Source organism: Hyposmocoma kahamanoa, unplaced genomic scaffold (assembly GCF_003589595.1).
Source record: "Hyposmocoma kahamanoa isolate Upper Pololo Valley unplaced genomic scaffold, ASM358959v1 116, whole genome shotgun sequence".
In the NCBI taxonomy this organism is placed as follows: Eukaryota; Metazoa; Arthropoda; class Insecta; order Lepidoptera; family Cosmopterigidae; genus Hyposmocoma; species Hyposmocoma kahamanoa.
In genome coordinates, this window is record NW_020653391.1 from 168,554 (window position 1) to 195,097 (window position 26,544).

At 34.5% G+C, this 26,544-nt stretch overlaps 2 protein-coding genes across 2 annotated transcripts; one reads left to right on the forward strand and one right to left on the reverse strand.

Annotated features, from left to right (window-relative positions):
• Positions 1–2,693: 2,693 nt before the first annotated feature.
• On the reverse strand, positions 2,694–4,375 carry LOC113239734 (caspase-3-like). Its single transcript, XM_026476830.1, has 3 exons — positions 4,060–4,375; positions 3,586–3,764; positions 2,694–2,714 (listed from the first exon to the last, which is right to left on the reverse strand). The coding sequence occupies exons 1-3, from the start codon at positions 4,373–4,375 to the stop codon at positions 2,694–2,696; spliced, it is 516 nt and encodes a 171-aa protein (XP_026332615.1).
• Positions 4,376–22,260: 17,885 nt separating this feature from the next.
• Positions 22,261–25,336, forward strand: LOC113239846 (coiled-coil-helix-coiled-coil-helix domain-containing protein 7). The gene is made up of 3 exons (XM_026476993.1): positions 22,261–22,374; positions 22,459–22,557; positions 25,179–25,336. Exons 1-3 carry the CDS (start codon positions 22,324–22,326, stop codon positions 25,290–25,292), a joined length of 264 nt encoding a protein of 87 aa, XP_026332778.1. The 5' UTR covers positions 22,261–22,323; the 3' UTR covers positions 25,293–25,336.
• Positions 25,337–26,544: the final 1,208 nt, after the last annotated feature.

Genomic DNA, 26,544 nt, shown 5'->3' on the forward strand with positions numbered 1-26,544 from the left:
AAAAAACTACCTGGTTAAATATTATATCGAGAATGAAGCTACGAAATATACTGTCAGATAGCGAATCAAACAGAATACTAATAATTCGAATGGACAAATCATTCGTCTAAGTCGAATGCAAACATAATCATTCCACTCGAGTCGACCGATTACCGATACCGGAAGCATCTGCCATTCGGTCAGGTACACGAGTCGAATGATCATTATGTCGGAACCACGGGGAAACATCTACCAGGTCCATATCGAAACATCCCTGTCCCCGTCACATTTACGCTATTTACCATATGCCAGAGAGGGCTGGCAGAAATGCTCTACGGAATCTATGGATTAGTAATTAATGATCATTCGAATACGAAAATTAGTAGGTTACTAATTCGTCGTTACTGCATCGTAAGACAAAACTACTGACCTAGGAAGTCGAAGTCGGATTTTAAAGTAATTCTAATGGTGCCATGTAAAAAAATGCAGTAGATAACTGATCTTTTACCAAAGCAGAGAATAAAAAAGTAACGGGAATGGTCACTCTTCGCCCCTCCCTAGCTTTAGACACCGCACCGCGCCCCGCATATTGACGGTCACATTGACGGAACGGCAACAAAGCTGTCAGTTATCTACTGCATTTTTTACATTACACTATTAGAATTACCTACTTTAAAACCCGACTTCCACTTCCTAGGCTAGTAGTAGTTTGTCCTACGATGCAGTGAAACCATTTCCGGAGACCCGGAATTCGAAAAGGTAATTAATTAATATTTAATGGTTTTAACAACTCTATATCGCTCCTTGTAGCTATCTGTATAGATATATCATGTATAGATGTATCTATATATGTGGAGCACCTTTTTCCGACTATTGGTTAATTACTAACGAGTCGAATACAGATATCATTCGCAATCGCGCATCTCTATTGTCAGAAGAGCTTTTTCGTACATACCAAATAATAACCCTAAAACCACTCCAGCTAGTGTTTACATTTTTTGTAACATTTGACCCTCTCGCGTAAGTAACTTGAAAACACGTGAAAAATAGTCTTGAAACTTCTAAGATCGATGTGATTTTTTTAAATTCATCTACATTTGATATTGTAATTCTAAATACTCTATAACTTTTTATCAATAATAACACCAAACTAGTGGAATATTTTCACAAAGAAAGATAAATAATGTGATAATAAAACATGATAAAATAAATATTACAATTAATAAAGCGCCATCTTTTGTCAGCCCCTGTAGTAGCTGTAAAGATGTAACCTGGCTATTGAAGAAAAACTTTCATATGTTTCTCACAGATGGCGCTACGGCAAGAACCCTGATAAATCAAAAACAAAGATCAGTAACAAGCACATAAAGAAATTCGTGAGGTTTGCTAATTCGTTCCGTAGCTCAGTTGGGAGAGTCGAATTCAACCGGAACGAAGGAATTTTTCTTTGCGTTTGTTCAACCTTTGCATCAATAATAACACTAATATAAATAATAATAACCTGGTCTCCGAATTTTCTAAAATAAAGCTTTCGTATCAAGGCAGAAGTGACGACCGGCATTTGTTTATTGATTTGATACTTTCTAGTGCTTCCATCCTTGACGCGGTGGTATTTCTTGATTGCAACTTCTCTTTTCACTTCTATCATTATTGACTCTAGGTCGTGTGTTTTTGATAGCGAATCAATTGCATTGCAGAGGGATTTTATGAACCAGGTGCCATCTATTTCTCTGTGAAATGTATTCCAACATAATAATATATATCTATGAAGTCTAGTATAAGTATAATTAAAAAGCCGGCACGCTATGATGGCCGTTTTGATTGATTACAATAGCGAGGTGAAATCTCAATTAATTATCAAAAAAAATATAATCAATTGTGAGTCGCAGGTTTTTAAATTATTAAGGCGTAAACAAAGTCCAAATTAACGAGAAAGGATCAACAGTAATGCAGAATCAATATCCAAAATCCGTTCAAGACTATATATTATCATAATCACGGTTTGTTCTTTTCGAAGCAACGTCAATTCGAAACTGCTTTGTTTTGCATTGAGCTTTGACGCGTGTTTGCCGGAGGCAAAAGTAGTCCTGGCCAGCGATCAACGATCAAGTGACGATCGTATTACATTTCATTTTTAAAAATTTCGAATAGCAAATGCCGAGTTGTATCGTAAAATTACACATTCCATAAATTTTACTGCACGTCACTATTGACAACAATGTACAGCAATTAGCTCCTTCAACATAGTTATTAATTAATACGCAACTTGATGGGCGGACAAGCGTCAAAACGGCCATCATAGCGTGCCGGTACTTTAAGTAGGAATAAACTAAATACTTGCAGATGTCTCACCTATGCGAAGCCTTGTTGATATAAGAACTATGCAGCACTATAGTATCAGCTTCCACTGGTAGATGGTAATGTTCTACCTCGTCCTTGACGATCGAATCTTTTTGCGTCCCTGAGAATTTAACTATACGCCCTGCTTCTGCTGCTTCCATATTTTTAATACCTCTACATGCCTGAAATTTACCGTAATAAGTACAAAATTAGAAACATTATTTCGGGTTGTAAAAGTTATCATAATGGTGTAATAAAAAGAAAGATTTCACGTGGAAGCAGGTATAATTTGACTCCATTACATTCTGATTGTACAGAAGTTATATGCGGACAGCGAAGAAGCATCGACGGGACACGTACCAATGCTGAAACTGCTAGCAGTAATAACTGTATCCCTACAATTAGATAAAGTCTTTTTAGTTTTGAGAACAACGGAACAGAAGATTTCATTCCTGTTTAGACCTTTATGTAAAAATTTTATAGCACCAAATGTAACTTTTAAGTGTAATACGAGTATATGCTGTCAATTTCTTACTGTTAACGAAAGAGGCTGGTGCATCACACTTTCTCAAAATTTTATTATTCATGAAATAAAATCCAATGCTTTGGGATCTCATGGGGTTGGTACGTACATGGTGATGTTAACTCTCTCTGACATTCTTAATATAATTACTAACATTGTTAATTCGTCAATTGTTAATACTACAGTCACAGGAACTGCTCTGGTACTTCTAGATTTTTCTAGAGGTTTTGATTCAATCAATATTTCTCTACTTATTATAATTAAAACACTAGGTTTGCGAATTCTCTGTATTGATTCAGGAGTTAGCTTATCAATCGCATGTAACAAGTAAGCTTACAGAAACCCAATAGTACTTTCCTGATGTCCGATCTGAATGCTACTGACAGGAGTGTGCCACAAGGCTCTATATTGGTTCCGCTATTATTTATGCTTTCCACTTCAGGTTACTTATTACTGCATTAAAGCTACGAGTACCACTTGTTTTACCATCATGATGACTACTGAAGGCGTGAACCTCATTAATGAGGATCTACACCGCTAAGCCACCTGATCCAGTAATATGCTTTAACCTCAAATCCAATCAAATCGTAACATCGCACCAATCACTCCGTGACTTGGTTAGTGTGACCTGGTCGAAACATGGGGATGATAGGTAGGTGGTGCAAATACCTATTACATTGTTTAATTTCGTTTATTCTCGTTTGGAAATTTTAGTGGTTTCATAGTCACGTTTGCGAACTAACCTGGATAATCACGACGACAGGTTTGGTGACCAATGTAGATTTCTGCCTGTGCTTAAAGTATTGAAGAATCTCCTGTTCGCTGTACTCTTCGTCTTTCGCCATGAGAAGGCCGTTTTCGCCGCCATGGGTCATCACTACTATCACCACGCAACCGTAGTCGGTAAAATCCATTGAGCTAACTGTAAAGATCAGAATGATGTATATGATAGCCGATTAGCAGCTCATTTAAAACACGTTTGCGTATACCCTTGGTACACTTTTGGTGCTCGCTACTACAATGTTAAGTATATTATGTAGGAGTAGACGTCACAGATTATAGAATACCTGGGTTCAAAAATATTTAACAGGGCAAAGTTTATCCCTTTGACAACTAGAACATTGACGTCAACAATCAACCATTTCAGACTCATTCAAGAGTCACTTAACAGCTTTAATGTGACTTAAGATCCAATAAAAAAATAAAATACGACTTACATTTATCCAACTCTTTAAATATGTCCTTCCTAGTAAGATCTACATATTCTTTTCCTTTAAAACCGAATTTTTCAAGTGTTTTTTTGATACGCCTCCCGTCCTCCTTAGTGCCGACCCTAGGTACGTTATACCCGGTGACATGATATTGATTGAATATGATCATGGCATTCTTTTCGAAAGCTTCCAGTTTGTATGTTGGTTCATCAGCAGCTAGAGCTTTCGTGTTTCTATCACCACTGTCGTCTTCAAGTAATGGATCATTATTTCCCAGACCTAATTTGGCTTCGTTGTCAAAATTTGCCGTGAAATAATACATTGTTAGTAAACCAAATACACTATAGGTACTAGACATAAACAAGGCAATTTTCTGACTTATGAGCTATGTTAGTAACATTACATACAACAAATTCTTAAACATGAGGAATGTGGGAAACCTGACATATTTTTCCTCACTTCTCATACCTAGCATGCGATACATGTGACCTTGTGCACTGGCTGAGTATTGGGGTGTCATTTGTATCAGCCGCTACCGTACAAGCATCAGAGATGCGACTCGCTTGCGCATGATAGCATGAAAGTCATCCGTGCGCGCCGACGCGAACTTAACCGACGTACTACAGTAACGTGGCAGCCCCATCAACATACGAGTACTTCATACATTATTATATAGGACACTCTGCAGCCAAAGGTACTGCGCAGAATACTAGATCAGAAACAATATAGAAAAGTTTATTTTCGAAATTGTGTTAACTTGGAATCGAACACGGAATTTTTTCAAAAATCGATACTGAAAGACCAAATGTCTGACCTAAATGTTGATGGTGATTAAAAAGTCTGCATGTATACTAGGTGAAACTGATATCGCTATCACTTGATTTTTATCAGTTTCCACGACTAACAGATACCTTCTTTTTGCAGTAGCTTTATACATACCTTTTATACGTGAAAGGCCGGCTATATCCTTACTACTACCATATTTAGGAGCATTTTTCAGCATCGCATCAGCTGTTGCATCATGTCCATTTGCATCTACAGTTATATCAATCGTAGTAATTCCGTCAGTCATATGATCGTCACTGTCTCTTGCACCTAAATATGTAAACCAAATTAATCTCTCTTTCTTTTTATTTATCTATATATTTTTATTAATCTTTTTAAGACACCAAGTGACGGAACGGACAAGTCGTGCGCTTGTTGGAAAGCGACACGCCTGTCCATAGCAGTTGCAATGCCACCAGAGCCTTAAATCGCAAACATCTGCGGGGCACTGCCACTGCGCCCCGAAACATAAGTTGACAAGTCCCATGTGCCTGTAATTTCACCACACACTGCTTGGCTTCAGAAATAAGCAGTTGTGATACATGAGTTTATAAAAAGACGGAAATGCACTATACTACAGGTATAAACATTTCTTGTGTTAATGCTGTAGTCTCTGCCTGCCCCGATGGAAGAAGTAGCGAGAAATATATGTATGTATCCAAAACATGGCTTGTTTGCAATATTGTATCTGAATCCGTTTAAATGACTCAGGGTCGTATTCTAGAACTCTGCTCAATGCTCAAGTCAGGACTTGAGTATGATTCAAAGCACTAGAAATCATACTCAAGTCCTTACCATTAGGGTCGTATTTCCAGTGCTTGAAATCATACTCAAGTCTCAAATCTTGACTTGAGCATTGAGTAGAGTTCTGGAATACGACACTTAGTGAATAATAATCACTTAAACATATGAGCATACCTACACAGCACAAACACTTTGAACTTGGTAGGATTTCTCAGTCAAATAAAATCACTTTAATCGTGGTGATTGGAGTAAATTTCACTATAATTTAACTTTCTTACTTATTCACGTAAGAAAGTTAAATGCATCTGTATATCAATCTGTATATAAATCTGTGTAGCAATTCCTACGTAGTTCATTAATTTATGACTCATATGGTCTGAATAAATAAATAAGATTAAATACAATAATTGTAATAAAATAAGGAAAAGAAATAATATTTTCATTAATAATTGAAAAAATACTTCCGATTTTGCTATAAAAAGACTCGAACAACACACACAACTACCCTCACTGCTGCATGAGCAGTCTCTAAAGATTGCTGTAAGGTTCAACTCACACTGGTGCAGAGTCGAAGCGTCGCGACGCGTCATGTTTTTCGCCTATAGCATATTCATCTCTATTTTCCCATTATTAAGGTACAAATATTTGTTGTTTGCAAATACAGTGAGGAAAGGATAAAATGACGTGAGGAGAAGTTCTGTTCTGTGCTTGTTTATATTTGTTTTTAAATATCGTAACACACTGTTAAAACTCGGACCTTTAAAACGGTGTAAATTACATTGTTCGTACTTAACAAGACCCACGTAAATGCTGTAAGTAGTAACTGCGTTATTATTCTAAGATGGTAACAATTTTAATATTAGGGAATGCAAAAATGCTGTAACCAGAGGCAAAGAAAATTTTATTACGTGTTCTTGATGTAACGCACATTTTTCAAAAAGAGCACCGGTTTCAGCGGGTTAAATCGTTTTAAAATTCCTTAATAAAAAAAAAACGTCAAAAAATTATGCTGTCCAGAGTCCAGAAACGAAGCAGAAAAAAAATTGGACAAAAAAATATGCAAAAAAAAAAAGCATTTTCGCAGGTATTGCGGGTTACAGCATTATCGCTTTCTAGCGACGATAAGTTTTCCTTACCTTTAACACAAAATGGTACCCCGAACATCCGTCCTAATAGTCCGTTCCTCAAAATCCTTTTTCTTCTGTTGCTGGACATTTTATGGCTTGATTTCTATATTGTAACATGTAAAAGTGCGTTGTATTAATAAATGCGTGCGTTTTTCACAAGAAAGAAATAAATGTTACGGTAGTAAAACACCATAATATTCGTTAAACATCAATGTTAATATTAGAAGATAGTGCTTTAAAACACCTTAATTTTTTTTTTGTTTGTTTGGTATGTTATTCTCTAACTTATCTATTATAATCTGCGTTAGAACGTATTCGGAGATTATTTTATCACTTGTTCGACAAAGATTATTAATAAAGTGTCATATAGTGTGTTTTTAGACGTCGTTGTTTTATATAATATCAATGAAACTCCAATTTTAATTGCATTACAATCTGGGCTCCAAATCTGCTAATTTTAAATAAGGTACCTGGGCCGAATATGGCCACCTTAAGGTTTGAAGTCGTATTTTTCGGTCAGTTTGTATGCGAGGTCGATCATTACTATTTAAGTTTTACAGAGTATTTATATAAGTTTCATATTTTAGTATAAAAGAATGACAAATGCATGTAACTTAAAAGCAATTTGAAAATTTCTAAATTTGTACTTAAATATGGTCATACAAATGGCCATATTTACTGTAAGGAACATATTACTCTTTTCTATTATAATTTAACAAGATTATATGGTTCTATGAATAATAATGGACTGGAATTCCATGCCTGCAGACTTACAACTTGGACCTTTTTAAGGCGAGAGCGAATTTACGGGTATAGTATATATGTTAATGTTAAGAAGTTTTAGTTAAGGAGTTTTCCCAGACGCCCTTAAAATAGCCATCATAAAACCCATCCATAAAAAAGGCCAAAAAACGGACCCAACGAATTATCGCCCAATTGCGCTTTTACCAACTTCGTCAAAAATCTTCGAATCGGCTATGTGTAGAAGACTCTGTAACTTCTTTGAAAAATACAAAATTTACGATGACAACCAAAATGGCTTTAGAAAAAATCATTCGACAACTTTAGCAGTATACAAATGTGTGCAAAAAATTCTGGATACTATAAATAATAAAAAATATGCAATAGGACTATTCTTAGATTTAAGTAAAGCTTACGATAGAGTAAAATATGAAATACTACTGGGAAAATTGTATGATGTAGGGGTAAGAGGCATACCGCATAAATGGCTCACTAGCTACCTGACAAACCGAGAACAATTAATAGAAATTGAACATGTAGACTATAAAACAGGTAATATTACACAAATAAAATCTGATAAGATAAATATCATTAACTCTATCCCTCAGGGTAGCGTCCTGGGCTGTGTTTTGTTTTTGGTCTATATAAATAATCTGTCTAAAATATGTACTGAACATTGCACATTATTTGCAGATGATATCTCAATTATATTGTCCTGCATAAATGAAGATGAATTACAGGATAATTTGGATAGGACCCTAGACAAAATTACGAAATGGCTTAACATTCATAATTTAGAATTAAACATAAGAAAATCGAAACTTATTCAATTTAGACCGTACCAAAAATCGCCTTTGAATATACAATACAATTACAAAAACACAGAATTAGAAACAGACACTACTGCGACCCTACTAGGCATAGAACTAGACTCTACTATGAACTGGAAATCCCACATACAAAACCTGGCCAGTAAATTGTCCTCTTTTACTTATGCGCTATACAACCTCAAAAAGGTCTTAGACTTTAATACAGCTTTATCTGCGTACTATGCATTTATCTACACAAAGCTTTCATACGTTATAGTGCTATGGGGCAATGGTGTCGAGTTAAATAACTTATTCTTACTACAAAAGAAAAGTGTAAGAATACTTGTTAATATAGATCCACAAACCTCGTGTAAGCCATTCTTTATTAAACATAAAATCTTGACATTAACCTCAATTTACATTCTAGAATGTTGTAAATTTGCAAGAAAGTACGGTCAGTTTTTTTCACCCATAAAGACAGTGAAACGTAATAATAGAGGTCTACACATGTTAAGACGTCCTTTCAGTACCCTTAGTATATACCATTCAGGCCCTCATAGTATGGTAATACAAATATAAAATGCGATTCCAATCGAAATAAAAATGCGAGATACATACAAGGCGTTGGAAAAACATTTAAAATGCTATCTCCAAAGCAAGGCCTTTTATTCCATAACAGATTTTTTTGTAGAAAATAAGGCTCTTTAATTTTCTGTTTGTATTGTTCTTGCTTATGTTTATATAGTAATGTTTTTCTTTAAATGCTACTTAAATTTTATAAATTAAACCTATGTATATAATAAGATACCTGTACCCTCAAAAATTTGCGATGCCCCCCCGGGGTGTTACATGTTGTACATATAACTAGTTTAACACCACTTGTAAAAACCTTGCAAATAAATGAATATGAATATGAATATGAATGTGATCGTAAAACTATTAATCCAAAGACAGTCTTATCTCACCGTTAATCATTTTATTGTAGTCTATTTAGAAAAGTATAGGTACAAGCGTGATAGGCCGATTATAGTAAACATTGTTTGCGCCAACCGATACTATAGGATTATAATATGATCTATATTCAACACCACCAATTAACACGACTTACTTACAAATAGCAACTACGCTATATAACTTACGATAAATAAACTTTCACGATTTGCACACATTATTTGTTTTTGTTCGTTTTTGTTTGTCCCACGACAATCCCCGTCGCCTACAGTCTGTTGTAAGATCTTTGAAGAACAGAACAGAGACCTTTGTGAGTTTGAATCCTTGGAGAATGAGATATCCCACGTTTAGAAAGTCCTTAGGTAGAACGGATACAGAGTGATAGCAACCACTACGGCGAAAAACTAAAGGGAACCGTCCTGACGTTTTAAGGCAACTAACGTTCATGCCTACTACTGTACTAACCACGTACTCTATAAAAACTGTGTTTACGCCGTTCTATATATCAGTATCTAAGGTCGCGGGGCATGTAAGATCATCTAAGGATGTAATCCCTTTTAGTCTCCGGGCGTTTACAAGATTTATTGCAGTTGTTGGAGCTCCTATATTGGGCAGACAAAACGCACCATAGCGGAAATGGAATCAAAGACCACATCGCGGCTGTTAGGAACCGTCATCTCAATAAGTCTACAATAGCCGAGCAAAATCAAGACCAAGCCACGCCTTTTCAGTCCCTTCGAGACCATGGACGTTGCAATACGTCCAAACGTCGAGGTAATAAAAATCAAATAATTATTCATCTTAGATTATAAAGTACCTACAACGTACCAATGATTATTACTTTTTGTATTATTCTCTTAATTCTCAATTGAATTTAAATTAATCGACAAAATTCAAGTGTCAAATATATAGGTATATGTATATGTAGTTAGAAAGGGAAACCTTAATTATTTTGGTTCGCAGGCAGTCGGTGATATATTAATTAGCCGACAAAGACATCGCTTTATAAAAGCGTGTCCCCAAGCAAAACGCAGCCGTTCTATGCATATTTTTAACAGATAGGTAAGTACTCTTTATTTAAAGAAACTATCAAATAATACTATGTAACAAATTTTCAAAAAGGTTGTGTTTCTGGTTTGTCAGTTAATGTGGCAGCGAGTATTTAGAAAAGTGTAGCAATTCCCATGAGAATTTGCTTTAATAGCTTCCATTACATAATCTCGCAAAACTGCACATTTCTAGGTTCTTTAATTTGTAGAATTTTGGTTGAAATATACCATTGATTTGACTTATAATGTTCTCGTTTTGCCTTTATATATATAAAGAGAAAACCGCCTAAATAAAGAGAAACCCGAAAATTTGTACGCAAATTCCAACTTTTCGTTTTCCTGACTGGAAAATAAAGTCCCTTCTTTATTAATAAAGTTTCATGTTTTTATGTTAGAACCAATTGTAAAATGTCTTTCCATACATCTTTATCTAACAAATAGTATTGAATTTCGCAACTTTTCAATTAAATTACTTTTCATATAATTTTTAAACTTAGGAAATTACAATCTTAATATACTCCGGAACTTTATTTAAAAACGACAAAAAACTAGGATTATGAATTTTGGACGAAAAAAGCGGGATTTGTTTTATAAATTACGAGGTTACAATGTGCTACAATTTTTAACCGACTTAAAAAAAAGAGGAGGTTCTCAATTCGACTGTATGTTTTTTGTATTTTATTTTGTATGTATGTTACGCGATAACTCCGGTATTTGTGAACCGATTTTCATGATTCTCTTTTTGTTGGAAAGGGGGTACTTCCATAGTGGTCCCATTTCATTTTGAAGAAATTCATCCTCCTCTAAGGGTGGCTGTTCACGCATGAAGATTCATTTTTATAAATAACGCCTAAGTTTTACTTGAGGAGCAATTATTTTAATGGTTAATTTTGTTATTTCTCCAATTGAAGGCGTTTTTCTCTCAATGTACTTTGAGTAGTGAGAACCGGTTTTTATTATCTCCAGTGTCAAGTCCTGTATAGTGGCGAATTTAAGGATATTTCAATAAAACTTAGCAAAGAGACATAATTCCACGTACTTTGGAGGTCGGTTTTATTAGTACTCTGTACTGAGATTATTAACCAAAAAGGTACTAAAAATATTAATAATGAGTTGTACAGAGCCCGTTTGGAATTCCATGTCACAAAAAAACAATTTTATAAAAACATTTCCTAGCTATAACTACGAAAAATATTCATTAATATCATATGAATGGGATTGGAATAATATGAATACGAAATAATAATACATTTCCAAAAAATCAACAGGAAATTGATAACAAAAAAAATTGCAACAATTCGATCACGCAACCAATACAAAATAAATAAACTCACCTTTTCATAACAACATTCAGAGGCACTGAACTGTAGTAAATATCATGTCACCTTAACAAAATGTATAAAAACGAAAATAATAAAATACACGTGATCACACGTCAAAAATAAATAGCAGACTGACTAAAAACTCTAAATTTGTCTAAACTTACCAAATCAGTTAAATAAATTTAGAAATATTTTCATTCCTTATACTATTTCCTTCAAATTGCACCTTATCCGAGTGGAAAGGATATGATCTATGTATTATCTTTCAACCTAGTTTGACTTATTTATCACAAAGACACTTTTGAAGTAGGTAAGTTATATCAGCTTAAATTATTACGATGGCACCAACGACTTCAATCTATAGACAAGAATGTTCACAGCAACTACATGTTCCAAACAAAACACTATCTATCTAAATAGTGATAGTATTTTGTTTTAGTGTTGAATTTTGTCAAAGAGTATCAGTACCGTAGTACTGTGGACAGACGTGACAGTTTATACATATTGGGAATGAGCTAGGCAGGCAGATAATATTGAGTGTTATCAATGATATTTATCCATAGGGTCGTATTCCAGAACTCTACTCAATACTCAAGTCAGGACTTCAGTATGATTTAAAGCACTAGAAATCATACTCAAGTCCTTGCCATTACGGTCGTATTTCCAGTGCTTGAAATCATATTCAAGTCCTGACTTGAGCATTCAGTAGATTTCTGGAATACGAACCTTAGCAACGGAACCAACAAGTCGTACACCTGATGGTAACCGTCACGCCTGTCCATAAATAACAGTTGAAGTGCCGCTCAAAGTGCAAAGCCACTGCGCCCATCACCCTGAGACATTAGTTGAAAAGCCTCACGTGCCTGTAGTTTCACCAGCGCCCTTCTGGGCCACGAATCCCTAAAGACTGCAGCCCGCTATCTACGTATTGCGGGTATTCCACGCATTCGCACGGACTTCGGGACTTCGGACTCGGCGCTGGTCGCACAATCGGCTCCCTCACTAGCAGTGTCGAGGCGTGAAAATAATCGTTAGTAAAGCCGGTCAAACATAAAAAAACTACCTTACCAAAAACTTCTTTTTCCGTTAAACAGGCGCCTTGTAACACTTTAACACTTATTAGCACACAAGATACTATATAACCCGATGGTTTTCAAGTTTTCAGCCGCCATTATTAAGTCTTATTCTACTATGGTTTTACAGCGGACTTTTGCAAATGTGTGTGTATTTTGATATGAGCGCCTAAGTTTCATGAATGAAGTAGAAGCCAGGATCCGACCGGCTTGCGTGGTAGATCGCGCCCTGTAATTGGCACAGATGCTGAGATCCATTATACTTACACTGTAAACAGCGCGTATACAGGCGGGATATACGCGTTGTTTAGTACAATCTTATGGTAATACGTGGAAAATTTTAGGCAAGTCGGTGGGAATCGAGTTAGAAGGACGCCTCGTCACTGCTCGCTAGTGCCTGAAGACTCAGGGAAGTGCCTACGCGTGCCAATTAGGAAGAGTCTGAACGTTTTAGTGTAGACATTACGAAACCACAATTTAAATAAATGTGTGTCGAATATAAAGGTTTTGTCGTTTTATTTATTTAGAGGCCTACTTAAAGCGCTACACTGACACTACCCTTCAAATCCGGCACACAGTAATGCTCGCATTACAGCTTGGCGGCAGCAAAATAAGGGTGAGGTAAGACAGTTTCGGGCGTAAGAATAGAACTACGGCATTTCTTGCCTATCGTACAATAGAGGACGTCAGAGTTGCACAAAAAAAAGTACAATAATAAATACGTATAGTTCTTGTCCGGATTCGTTTTATTTATAACTTTTTTGTTATTATTTTTAAGTAATAATAAAAGCCTGATAAGCAAAATAAATATGAACTCAATATTCAAAATATGAAAACAGCGTTATTTACTTGGCACTAAAAACTTTTGTGCTAATAAGAATGCAAGGACAACCTAACGAAATATTCGAATATAATGAAGGTGGGAAAAATATTCATAAGGCATTTTTATCGTAAATCAGTCAAAAACGACCTAAATTGGAAAGTTTCCTTATATTATTCGTAAGTGCAATTGTTTTTCGTAGAAATTGTTATTTGAACAATTCCTTATTTTAATAATTTTATCCGTATGTTCTCTGCTTGTTTTTCAATAACTCATTTTAACGCAGCTTAATGTGAGCCATCGACTTGGGCAATCCAGCACCTACCGAAATTTAATTCATGACATCATGACAGATATTTTTGACGTCTATTTTCTCTTAGAGGATGGAAAAAAATAAACTCTAACATTTAACTCTAAGTATTTTCTCCATCCTGCTATTTTCGTTGTCCGTCCGTCATCCGTCCTAAACAATTACTGTCAAATAAGTATCAGACTTTCGTTCAAAAAGTTACCAAGCAAGAAAATAAGGTAAAGGGATGCTGAATGGCACTTTTTGTTTGATCTAAAGATAATGATTTATTGTTAACAGTTTAGTAATATTGTTGTAAAATATTATTTTTATTTCTAGATTTTTATTAACGCGCACAAGTTTATGCCAACTTCTAAATTTGTTATTATCTTTCATTATCTTATCATATTTGTTATATTGAAGGAATTCCATGTAATTCCGTGAAAAGTTTATCAGACCTGGGCGCGGTATTAGCAAACATATTTTTTTTAAATTATCAACAACTGGTATACTTAGGGTCGTATTCCAGAACTATACTCAATGCTCAAGTCGGGACTTGAGTATGATTTAAAGCACTAGAAATTATACTCAAATCCTGACTTGAGCAATGAGTAGAGTTCTGGAATACAACCTAAAGACTGGTCGGCGCCGATGTTAGCGCATGTAGCGTTCTGTTGCGATCAATTATCAGAACAAAGAAATAACGAGAGCGGACACTCTCCGCCCCTCCCTAGCTTTATATACCGCGCCAAGCCCCGCACATTGACGGTCACATTGACTGAACGACAACAAGGCTGTCGGCGAGCATTTTTCGCGCTAAGACGGCTTTGATATTTGAATATAAGTAGTTTTCATTTATTAATTACAAAATTTGTACGTTAATGTATAATATCATCCTAGTACGTTACTATATATTATGGTCGTGAATTGTGCTGTGTACATTGACTTACAATTATATGGACGTCGGGTCCGCGCTAAAAAGTGTCCGCACTTGTAAGGCGCTAAAATCGTATACAGAGCGCGACACTCCGCTTTAGTCTTCATTTGTTCTACGGACAGCGCGATACTGCGATGACATAACAATTTAAATTTCGAATAGGTTGACTTGGGACATTTTTTTCGTGGTTTATGTATTAGACCCGTCGTCCATTTATTTGTAAGTCAATGGCTGTGTACGACTGTTTATAATCATCTAAACGGGATAAAGAGGATTTTCTTTCGTTTTCTTAAATATGAAACGAAGTAAGTAAAAAAAAACTTATGTCTGAGACCCATTCAGTTATTATGTTCTTTATTATGTATTATGTTTCCTAAAGCATTTGAATTATAAATGTAGATTAACCTATCATCATTCACCTTACGTTGATATCTGTCACACATACAATTTGTTAAGTCTCCAGGAGCGTCGTGAGTTGTTGGATATGGGTCTTTTGTTTGATGTACTCAATGATCGTTTGGATTGTCCAGATTTATTACAGCAAATAAGTTTTCGAGTGCCTGCCCGTTTTACCAGACATACGTCTCTTTTTCATGTACCATTTCACTGCACAAACTACGGCAAAAACTCTGTGCTCACAAGATTAGTTACTGGTTACAATAAATATTTCTATGACGTTGATCCCTTTGTAGATAAAAAGCATTCTTTCCAGTCAAACATTAAAGAATTAATTTTTAAACGCGATGCGTAGATTCACTCAATTTATTTTATTTTGCTCATTTATTTATTTATTTATTCATTTCTTTTATAATTATAGTTTGATATTTTATAATGTTAGAAGTATTTATGATTTAGTGTTAAGTTGTATTCATATGTAGGTATAGTGTATAATACTTATTAATATTAAGTTTTATTGTGTATAGTAAGTATTGTTTGTATGTAAGTGTACGTATTTAGTTTACTTAAATTGTTTCACAATTATATGTATGTATATAATCTGTATAATTAATTATCACGCTTATAGGTACCCCGTGCTCTGTTTTTATTTTAATGTATAAATCGAGGATAACTGTTACTGGCTTTGTAATATGTAATTTAATTTCAATATATATAAATAATCATTATTGCTGTTGTTATCCCAAATAAATAAATAAATAAATTTAGTGCAGAGTAATATTAAACACAGATTTAGTATATCTATATAATAAGACGCCATAACTTCGTCACCTAATAGACGAGGGTTCTCGAATTTTCAATTTGTATTGCCGATAAATATTACGTAATGAATATACCTGATTATTAACTAGGACACGCAATTTCAAATACTTTGGTTACCTTATTTAAAGGTATGTTATAACCTATCCAAAATATAACATTTGAAGCGCTTTTAATATTATTTTCGAAATAAATCTTCAATGTTATTCTAGTTAGTGAATTAATGTAAAATATAATATTATATCGATATAAATAATAGGAGCAATGATACTTTCACGACGTTGCTATGATTAAAACTGTAGGCGTTCTGGGGCGTAAACAGCCCATTATAAAACGTCATGTACGAAAAATAATTTGAATCGCATCACAGAAATTTTACACTTACAAGATCACTGTGATAGATACCGGCATTGTCCTGTAAACATAAATAAATCTTACAAAATACAAAGTTTTTATTACGGATAATTTTTTTACAAGTGTAATGTAATACATTTATTACAGATTTTAATCATTCACGTTAATTGAGCAATCAAATAATAACTAAACTAATTATTTTAACTGCATTCCATTCTTCTTCTTATTATAGTATTAGACGTAGAAATAAAAGCGTGACACGGCTAACAAATTGACGTGAACAGAGTCATCGCAATTAAGAGAAACAATTTAATTAAACATCTAATTTCATTTTACTAATTCATACCAAAATACATACATACCTACACACCATAGCACAGTCCTTATACGTCTTATGTGGGCCTTATTTATCAAAAAAACACGCTTTTGACCAGTCTGTCTGAAAAAACATCGCGGGTTTTTTAACAGCAATGTTTTTAGAAGTTTTAGTTTTTACTTTAAGTACTACGTTTGAGTTTCTTAATTATTTGCTACGTTTTTTAAGCTGATGGCTCTGTAGCCAATGGTCATTACACAAATATCCAGTCTATCTACTCTAATAGCAGAAAAACGTAAGCAGCGCACTTAGGGCCATATTTCAGAACTCTACTCAATGCTCAAGTCAGAACTTGAGTATGATTTCAAGCACTGGAAATACGACCCTAATGGCAAGGACTTGAGTATGATTTAGAAAGAAAGAAACATTTATTCGGCTATTACAAATAAAATATACAAATAATAATAGTAATATTAACCTAAATTTAAATTAAAGAATAAACCACTAAAAAAACCAAAAAATATATATATTATATAATTTACTAATTACATAATTAATAGCCGAAAAGGCTAGCCAGCTCAGCTTAATGCTGGGCAGAGCCACAGAGCTGATTTTCAGCTGGAGCCTGAGAAGAGGTAGGTGGCTATGCCTTTTTAACAAAAACTAAAAAGAATAACAAGGATTTGATCCGTAACCTAAACATTTAAAATAACAATACCCAATTTATAATATAATTATTACAATATGCAGCGTGCTCTTAGACAGTATAAATAACAAAATTAATAATAATAATAATAAGAATAATGTCCGAGTCATAACAGTACTAAAATAAATTAACAACTAGTTTTAGTGATAGATGCCGTTCATTTGTCCTATTAGCGAGTAAAGCCAGACAAAGAAGCTACATCGCGAATAGGAGGAGGCAAATAATTCCAGATTTTCGCCGCGGCATACTTAAAGCTCCCTTGAAATGCTGCAGTTCTGTGGCACTGGACAATTAGCCGACCAAGACGCAATTGCGAAGATCATATTAAAATTTTATATAGGTAATACGGTTTTTTATGTTTTATTATACCAAAGAGTAAAGTGGCAAAATGTATATACCGACGTGAAGACATATTTAATAATTTATTTTTATTTAAAAATGGCGATACATGACTTCTAGGAGGTATTGGGTAACAAAATCTTAGGCATGCATTTTGAACTCGCTGTATTAATGCTTTAGTTTTACACAGAAGACGAGAACCGTAAACTGTATCTGCATAGTAAATTTAGACAAAATCAAGGATTCCACCAATTTCAACCGCAAATCCGTGCTGAGATAATCTCGCATCTTATATAAAATTTTTAGGCGATAAAAACTGTTTTCTAGTGCTTTAAATCATACTCAAGTTCTGAATTGAGCATTGAGTAGAGTTCTGGAATACGACCGTAATAGAGGTAGTAAACGACTTAAAAAAAGGAGGAGGTTCTCAATTTTTTTTTTTACTTTCGGAACAGGCTAAGAGCGCTCCCTATTGTTACATTAATTTAAATGCATCTTTTTTTAAATGTCACATTAAACGGCCCATTTACTACCAGCATGGCAGTCCGCTCCGCGGGAGGAGACTGCTCACGCACTATCCTGCGTATGGCTCACGTATGACCTCTAATTGGAACTTAACTCGGAATTGGAATTGTATACCCTGAATTACTTAACTTTAATCTGATATAATGACCCACCGATGATGAGCAATACATATTCGCTTATATATTTATAAAATATGTGTTAAACCTTTTTACGGAAAGAATGTAATTTGGCCGCGAGGCTCTTTTCAGAAACAAAAATTATAACCTATCAATCAAATACGGTAAATTAGTAATATTCGGCCAATTTTCTAGTCTAATGCTGGTAACATTAACGTAGAATCGGACTGAACGGTAATTTTCTGTAATAAACAAAACAACATCCATTCGTTCGTTTGATGCCTTTCTCCTTAGAGGATGGAAAAAAATAAAAGAAAGGAGCTGCCCTAAGTACAGAATCAACGTGCATATTACCAAAATTTGAAAGTTACAAATGGTGGATTTCTTTAGTGTTGTACCATAATCTATCGATAAGTCATTATCGACATGCAAATGTATGGCTTGAATTTTTGTTTCTTTAGTTTACTGTAACCAAAGTATGCCTAAACAAACACAAATCTGATAATTTAATCTCGAGTGGTATATTATTATAAATGTCAACACACATTTTTAAACTTAAAAAAAAAATTATTTTCAACATTACAACTGGTAACTTATTTAGTAAAAGTCACCAAACTGCTGTGCAGTTTGTTGGCGACATGCGCATTCTTGCTTAATTATACCTACTTTACTTGTATTTAACATTACGTAGTATTAATTGTACTTACTAAATAAAATATAAAAATTACTTTAAGAGGTACGCCTTTAACCTACATTTTAGTACATATTTACATAACGTCTTTTAACTAACCGTCAAGTACAAGTCTATTCAGGTTTCTGCGGATTCTAGTATTCCCGTTAATTCCCGGGCTTTCTTAAGCAAATGAATCTATCAAGCAATTTTAACACAGAAATAATGGAAGTAGTTGTAAAAATCAATTATCGGAAATCAACAATTATCATGTACTAGCTTTTCCCCACGACTTCGTCCGCGTACAATTTTTATACAAATGAAAAATATTCAAGTATGAACCAAATCACACCACGTGTTAAAAAGTTACCATACAAACTTTATTACCCCATTTCGCCGCATTTTTTAAAAACTGTCATGCCATTTTTTTACCATTTTTATTGTAAAATATTTATGCAAAGTTTCGTCTTTGTAATTTCAAGGAATATTATTTTTCATGCAAACGTTTTTAACCGTTTTCGCCCTCTTAGGGGAAGAATTTGAAAAATCCGTTCTTAGTACTCCTTCACTAAATAAAATTAACATACCCTCAAGTTATCATGTTCCAGTACTTACAGTTTTTGCTATGCGTCCATCTACCAGTGAATTGCTCTGGACCGTACTCCTTTAAATATGTATATAGATTTACAAAAACCAAATTATTTTAAAAAATAAAAACCCGACTGCAAAAAAATAACTGAAAAGAGATAAACCTATGACAGCCCCACCAATCAAGACGAATCAAACGACACCTCATATCTCAAAATCCATCATGCCATTTAGGCTGTACAGCGTGAAAAAGAAATTAACAAACATACACTCAAAAAACATAGCTCACCTTCTCATGCAGTCGGGTAAAAATTACTAAAATTATTCATGACGGAATAAAATAATTTTATTTAAATAATTTCGAAGTGACAAATTTTCAATTTTTGTTTTCCAAAATATTTGAATTGAATCTCAAGTCCATATATATTTGCATCACGCTTTTAATTAACAAATATTTATGATTTGTGTCGTGATTTGTATTTCCTGAATTAAATAATTTACCAGACTCTTCGAAATATTCCATGTAAAATTTGAAAATATATAAATAATAATTCTCCGGTTTTTCTTTTGAAAATAAAATGAATTTTAAACACGTTTCAACTTTTTTTAGTACTACCACAACATCATTGGATGGATAAGTCAGGCCACCCCTAGTTTTTTGCATTATTAAACTAGGTGCAAAACCCCTATCACTGCAAAACAACATGTCTAAACAATTGTCACATTTTAGAGACCTACACAGTTTTTTTACAACAAAGCCAGCAATATATGTGACTACACATTGAATATAATTGCTTAAATTATTATTATCTAAGCAATCTATGAAATCTTCGTATAAGTCGCTATCATCTTCTGGCACTTCCACAAAAGATTTTTTTTCTGTTAAATCATTTATAGACGTTACGGGGTGTATTTTAGACGAACAAGTTAATATATTTATTTGTTCAAGTGGAATGCAGTTGCCTACACCTTCATCTCTTATTTCCGCCCGAATTACTAATCTTTTAAATGCAGCCTTAAATTGGACAGCGTTTGGATTATCATTATGATCTAGTTACATTTAAAGTTCTGTTAAAATTTGACTCTTCAAAATGAAGCGAACAAATGAAGATGGTCTTTGATCCAACGTTTATATTCGGCAGTCCTATGATTTCCAACCATTCTTTCTTCCTTTTTTCATTTGTAGGAAAACTTGAAATAATAATAATAAAACAATAAAAACCTCATAGTGAATTGTTTTAATAACAGAATATCGATAATATGTATGCTTACAAGATCAACACTATCTCAAAATAATCGTTAACAACAATCATCAAAATATACAAACAAACAGGCAATCTAAAGTAACAAAAGCAAAATTTGGCAAGATTTATAAATAAACTACTTAAATAAGTCTAATTACATAAAATATTCGGGCTATTGTGTGATTTATAGACAAAAAAATAACACATGCCTGTGCAATGTAACATTCGATTGATTTGCAGTTTTTCTAAAGCCGCATCCTTTAATGCTGCAGCGTCGCATTTTTATTAATACCTAATTATTCTCACTGTCAATATTTTTGTCCAATTTAATTATAATACATGTGAATAATTCAATAATACATTTGGAAAAACATTTGTTTTGACATTTGATGTACTTCCCTTTGACAACGGTATCATGTACCTCATGTATTTGAAATGGCCACGGTTGGCATTTAAAATGACGTTACGAATTTTCGATTCCCGTGTTTGACACAGACCAATGTAATGCTATCTCTTTTGGCTTAAGACGGCACGTAATAGTTAAACAAAGACAATAATATGTTTATGTTTTCGACGTCGAAATGCATCATATACATATAACGTCTGATTTATATATGTCAACGTAACATGTCCTTTAGTTTCCATAGTCTAAGCCTTTCTCCCTCGTTACGATTAGGAATGGGGAAGACCTATTGATTGAATTTTTTTCACTCACAGAATGATGAGTTGAATATAATTATTTTTGTTTGTTATGTTCAAAACTAAATTAATTAATTAAAAATAAATACTTTTTGGTTCATATTGTCGGGATTATTTGCAATTTTATTTACTGTTTGTGAATCAAATTCGATTTTCAAATAAGCGCATGGAAGTACCGCCAAGTCTAGAGACATCTAGCGGATTTTAGGAAATTATTTTTACCCAAATCTTGCGGAAAATCTCTGACCATCTAGGAACTTTTAATTATATACAACGGCAACACTGGTCTTTTTTTCATTATCCCTCCACTCATGGACGTATTACAACCACCACGTGACAAGCACAGACCGAACCAGTGGTGCCAGATTAGGCGATTTTTCGCCATTTATGCTACTTCGAGGCGTCGTGCGGCGACCAAAAAAGTGATAGACGATTCGACGATATTAAGCCTTTGTTTGAAATAGGAAAAGGCGATTTTAGGCTACTTAATAAAATGTCTGAGGAATTACAAACCCGATTGGGGATTTTGTGGGGAATGGAGTCGTAAAACAACTCATTTGGGGGTTTGAGTATTTCTACGTGTGGGTAATTGGGGAAATAAGAAAGTTCATATTCCCCAATTTCCGGCAACGAGCAGAATTATTGTTTTCCTTCATTTTTAGGGATTTTATGGCTTGAGCGAATATCGGCTACTTAACACACATAAATTGGCGAATTAACTTCCAAGTCTGGCAACACTAGACCGAACCATCACAACATTAAGCAACATAAATTAGACAGATAAAACTTGGTTATAACGTAAACCTTAGCAATGCCTAAACTCGTTAATAAAGATGCAGAACGGCTAAATCCCTGTTTAAAGGTCCAATATTCATCTTTGATTTCAATGATTGCCCAGTGAAAATGACCTGTAAATTAAATTATGTAATTTTAATCTCGATTTCAGGAACAACAAATGTCTTATCAATGCCTCGACAAGAACGCCTTCGATCAGGAAAAATGTCAAAAATATTTTGATAACTACAATACGTGTAAAAAGTTCTGGGTATGTGTATTTATATACATTGTTGTAAAGCAAGGGTTCCCAAACTACCGACCCGAGCAATAATAAATATTCGCATCACGCGTCTTCATTTGGTCAAGTATTGCTTATTTGGCAGTAATTGTTTCGGACGGAGATCGAGAGTAGACCCCCTAGTGTATGATGAGCTGGCTAGGTAAGGCCCTTGCGACTTCATCAGGAGTTATCGAGAAACTTTGCATACCTTTCTTGTAAAGTATCTTCATATTGAGATCAAACAATTTGCCAGCTATCAACTGAACAGTAATTGGGTTTAATTCATAGGTCCATCTAATTTTTTCAGTTTGGTCCTGCATCAGATTTCTTTAGAATTTTGTTTACTGTTCACCCCTATCAAAGCCATATCTGGGCATTGCTAGACACTGCAACTCGCATCTCCATCACTAGTAATGCCATCTATGGGATGTTAGTACAATTATTGGAGTTGCTTCACTGTTATAATGAAATAAATGTGATACTTTTAAGCAAAACAATGTGTGTTTTAAAATATGGACTTACACCACTTTTATAATGATCGACACATGCCGCTATTATAATTTGAAAAAGCGAATGAATATATTTTATTAAAACTTGTAATTAAGACATTTGAAGACACTAACGATTTTTTTTAACTATGATTTTGCCGTTGTTTTTTGTTATTTGAATTTAGATTGAACGGCTTAGTGATGGCAACCACTAGTTGTGGAATACACAATAGGAGGTGAACTAACCAACAGCCCCAGCACCTACCTGTACAATAGGGAGGGTGCTGTGTGATGTATGTGCACTCAGGGTCGCTCACTCAAGGCACTGATGATTCCTGTGTCAACGGGCTGATCTAGGGTCAGGACCTGATTGATAAGTTCCTGTACAGGCTTACTTGCACAGGAGGTTGAGAGAGAAAGACACTATAAACAAAACTTAGTAGTAAGACTTTACAAGTTATTATGTTACAGTAAGATATGAGACTGTTCAATTAAAACAATTAAAACTTCAAATGATTATGTAACTTATAAATTGGTTGTATGTTTTTATGCTCCTTTTGTATTGTTTTGAAGTTGTTGGTTTTCCAACCATAAATAAATAAATTGTAATTTTTATATAGCTCTATTTATCATATGTACTGCTTTGTGATAGTTTTATTGGAGCGAGTTGATACACTTCTTTCTTATAACATCTGCTATAAAATGTAGCACATTTCATTAGCAACTTAAACTAAAACTTACTATTTTATCCACATTGTTAAGTGATATAGACAGGGGTGGGTCCATTAGAGTCCAGAAAAACAGGAAATTTCACAGCAGGCCAGAATTAAAGAAAAATACATTTCCTTTTGAAATATGTTTTATTATTTATTTTATTTATTCATTGTCAGGCAACTATTGTCAATATAATATACAGGGTGTAATCGTTAAGTGTGCCCAGGCGATTATTCTGACTGACTGATATCGAAAGTACGTTACCTAATGAGTAAATCAACATCAACAACTTTTTAAAAATGAAACTAGAAATATTCAAAATTTTAACATTAAAAATTTTTATGGACAACTGTCACTTGACTATGCCATTACATTTTCATTCAATTAAAAGATAGTTTTCATACTTTATTTATGTCAGTTTTGTCATCTGTTAACGTTTTGTTACCTCTTCCAGTAGAAAAACTAAAGCCTCTCTACGAATGTCATATTAAATGTATGGGAGCGTTTAATGGTAATATTTTGGAGACTTCTAGTTTTATTTAAAAAAGTTATTGATATCGATTTTCTCATTAGGTAACGTCGAAAGTACGTTATATATCAGTTGAAAGCTTTTTGAGATCTCATATTAATAGATTAATCGCCTGGGCATACATAATGATTACACCCTGTATATTTTAAGGTCTAACATAACACGAATTGTGGTTGTCGGCAATGTGTAGCGCATTCGTGTCAGGCAACCGGCCGCACAATCGCCGATATGCAAAACCCTTCGGCCAAATCTCTTCCTTCATCAAGGTCGACAGGTTTTCTGTCGGCATTCACACCACAAACGAATTAAATTGTATTATTTTGTAGTAGTGTTACCTTATTTTGTGTATAGGTTATTTTGTGTGTCGATATCGACGACGACTCTTAGTTTAGTTGGCGGGCTGGATTAAAGCCCTTCGCGAGCTGGAGTTCGCCCGCCGACATTACCTTGCACAACTCTGATGTGCAAAGTACGGCCGGCGTTTTAAGTTTACAAAGACAATGTTATTTAATTCTAAATTATTATGTTAATGCAGATAAACATCTTTTTATTTTATTTTCCCATACATCTACTACATTAGCCCTTGAGCATACCTCTGCTAGGTAGGGTTTCCCTCATGAGGGCTCTCGCATCTAATTCATAAATTTATGAATTAATTACATATTTCGACAACCTCTGGTCGAGTGGCTTGCATCTCTGAGGTCCCGGGTTTGATTCCCGTACGAGTCAATGTAGAAGCTTCTATTGTCTCGGATCTGGGTGTTGTGGTACCGACGTTATTTCCGATTTCTATAACACAAGTGCTTTAGTTACTTTGGTATCAGAGCAACATTGTGATGTAGTCTAATATTTATTATATTAATATTAATTAATTACAGGGCAAAATATACAGCGACAGAAGAGCACGAGGTATACAACCATATTTACCTAATATAGAGGACAGAGCTAAAATAAAAGAAGACTACATGAATTCAGTGAAGAACCAAACATAGTGTAATAGCAATATAGTGAGAAGAATTGTATAATTTTTAAAACTGTAAATATAGATATTACAAATATTGTAATAAGTGATTATATTTCTATTATTGTATTGTTGTTATTTTGGATATCTGTTTTAGGGTCGTATTCCAGAACTGTACTCAATGCTCAAGTCAGGATTTGAGCAGACTTGAGTATGATTTCAAGCACTGGAAATACGACTCTAATGGCAAGGACTTGAGTATGATTTCTAGTGCTTTGAATCATACTCAAGTCCTGACCTGAGCATTGAGTAGAGTTCTAGAATACGACTCCTAGGATCGTATTCCAGAACTCTACTCAATACTCATGAGTCAGGACTTGAGTATTGCAATGAGCACTGAAAATCATACTCCAGTACTTGAAATCATACTCAAGTCTGCTCAAGTCAGGATTGCACTGGAAACACAAGCACTGGAAATACGACTCTAATGGCAGGGACTTGAGTGTGATATCAAGTGCTTTAAACCATACTCAAATCCTGACTTTAGCATTGAGTAGAGTTCTAGAATACGACCCTTAGACTCGCCTCTCCCAATCAGTAATACCGTATAACTCGGTTTAGTATTTAAGTAGGGAGTGTTTTGTAGCGTTCTACCTGTTTTTATATATCGCTCATTTAGTGCAACATTGACTTAATTGCAATTTTGGCATAATTGAATTAAGACTTAATTAATTACATATTAACATCCTTTATCCAAATTTGCCAAAATTACAATTACATCAATGTAGCACCAAATAAGCGATATACCTTTTTTGTTAAATCTTTTTCTCTTACAATTTGATAACGAATAAATTCTTTGCGGACCGAAGTATCATATTTGTTGCCGTGAACCTGGTCACGGCTCATTAGGGTTTATAACCTTTTCAGGGAGTTCCGGGTGAGACTAATCTCCCCGGTAAGACCAGGGTACGGCGGTAAGTCATACGCCTTCACGAGCGTGTTGAAGGCGTCTCTGGCGGGCCCGGACTTGTGTATGGGCTCCCGAGGTTTATGTATAGCTGTAGGGATGTACACGTTCGTCTGCCCCGATAACCCGATAAGTAGCATGCGGCCGGGGCGTTCATCCCGCGCGCAGCTAGCGCGTCTTAATAGCGGTCTAGACGAGATAGATATTACATAGTAATGCTAAGTAAGTGTCGTATTCTAGATCTCTACTCAATGCTCAAATCAGGATCTGAGTATGATTTCAAGCACTGGAAATACGACCCTAATGGCAGGGACTT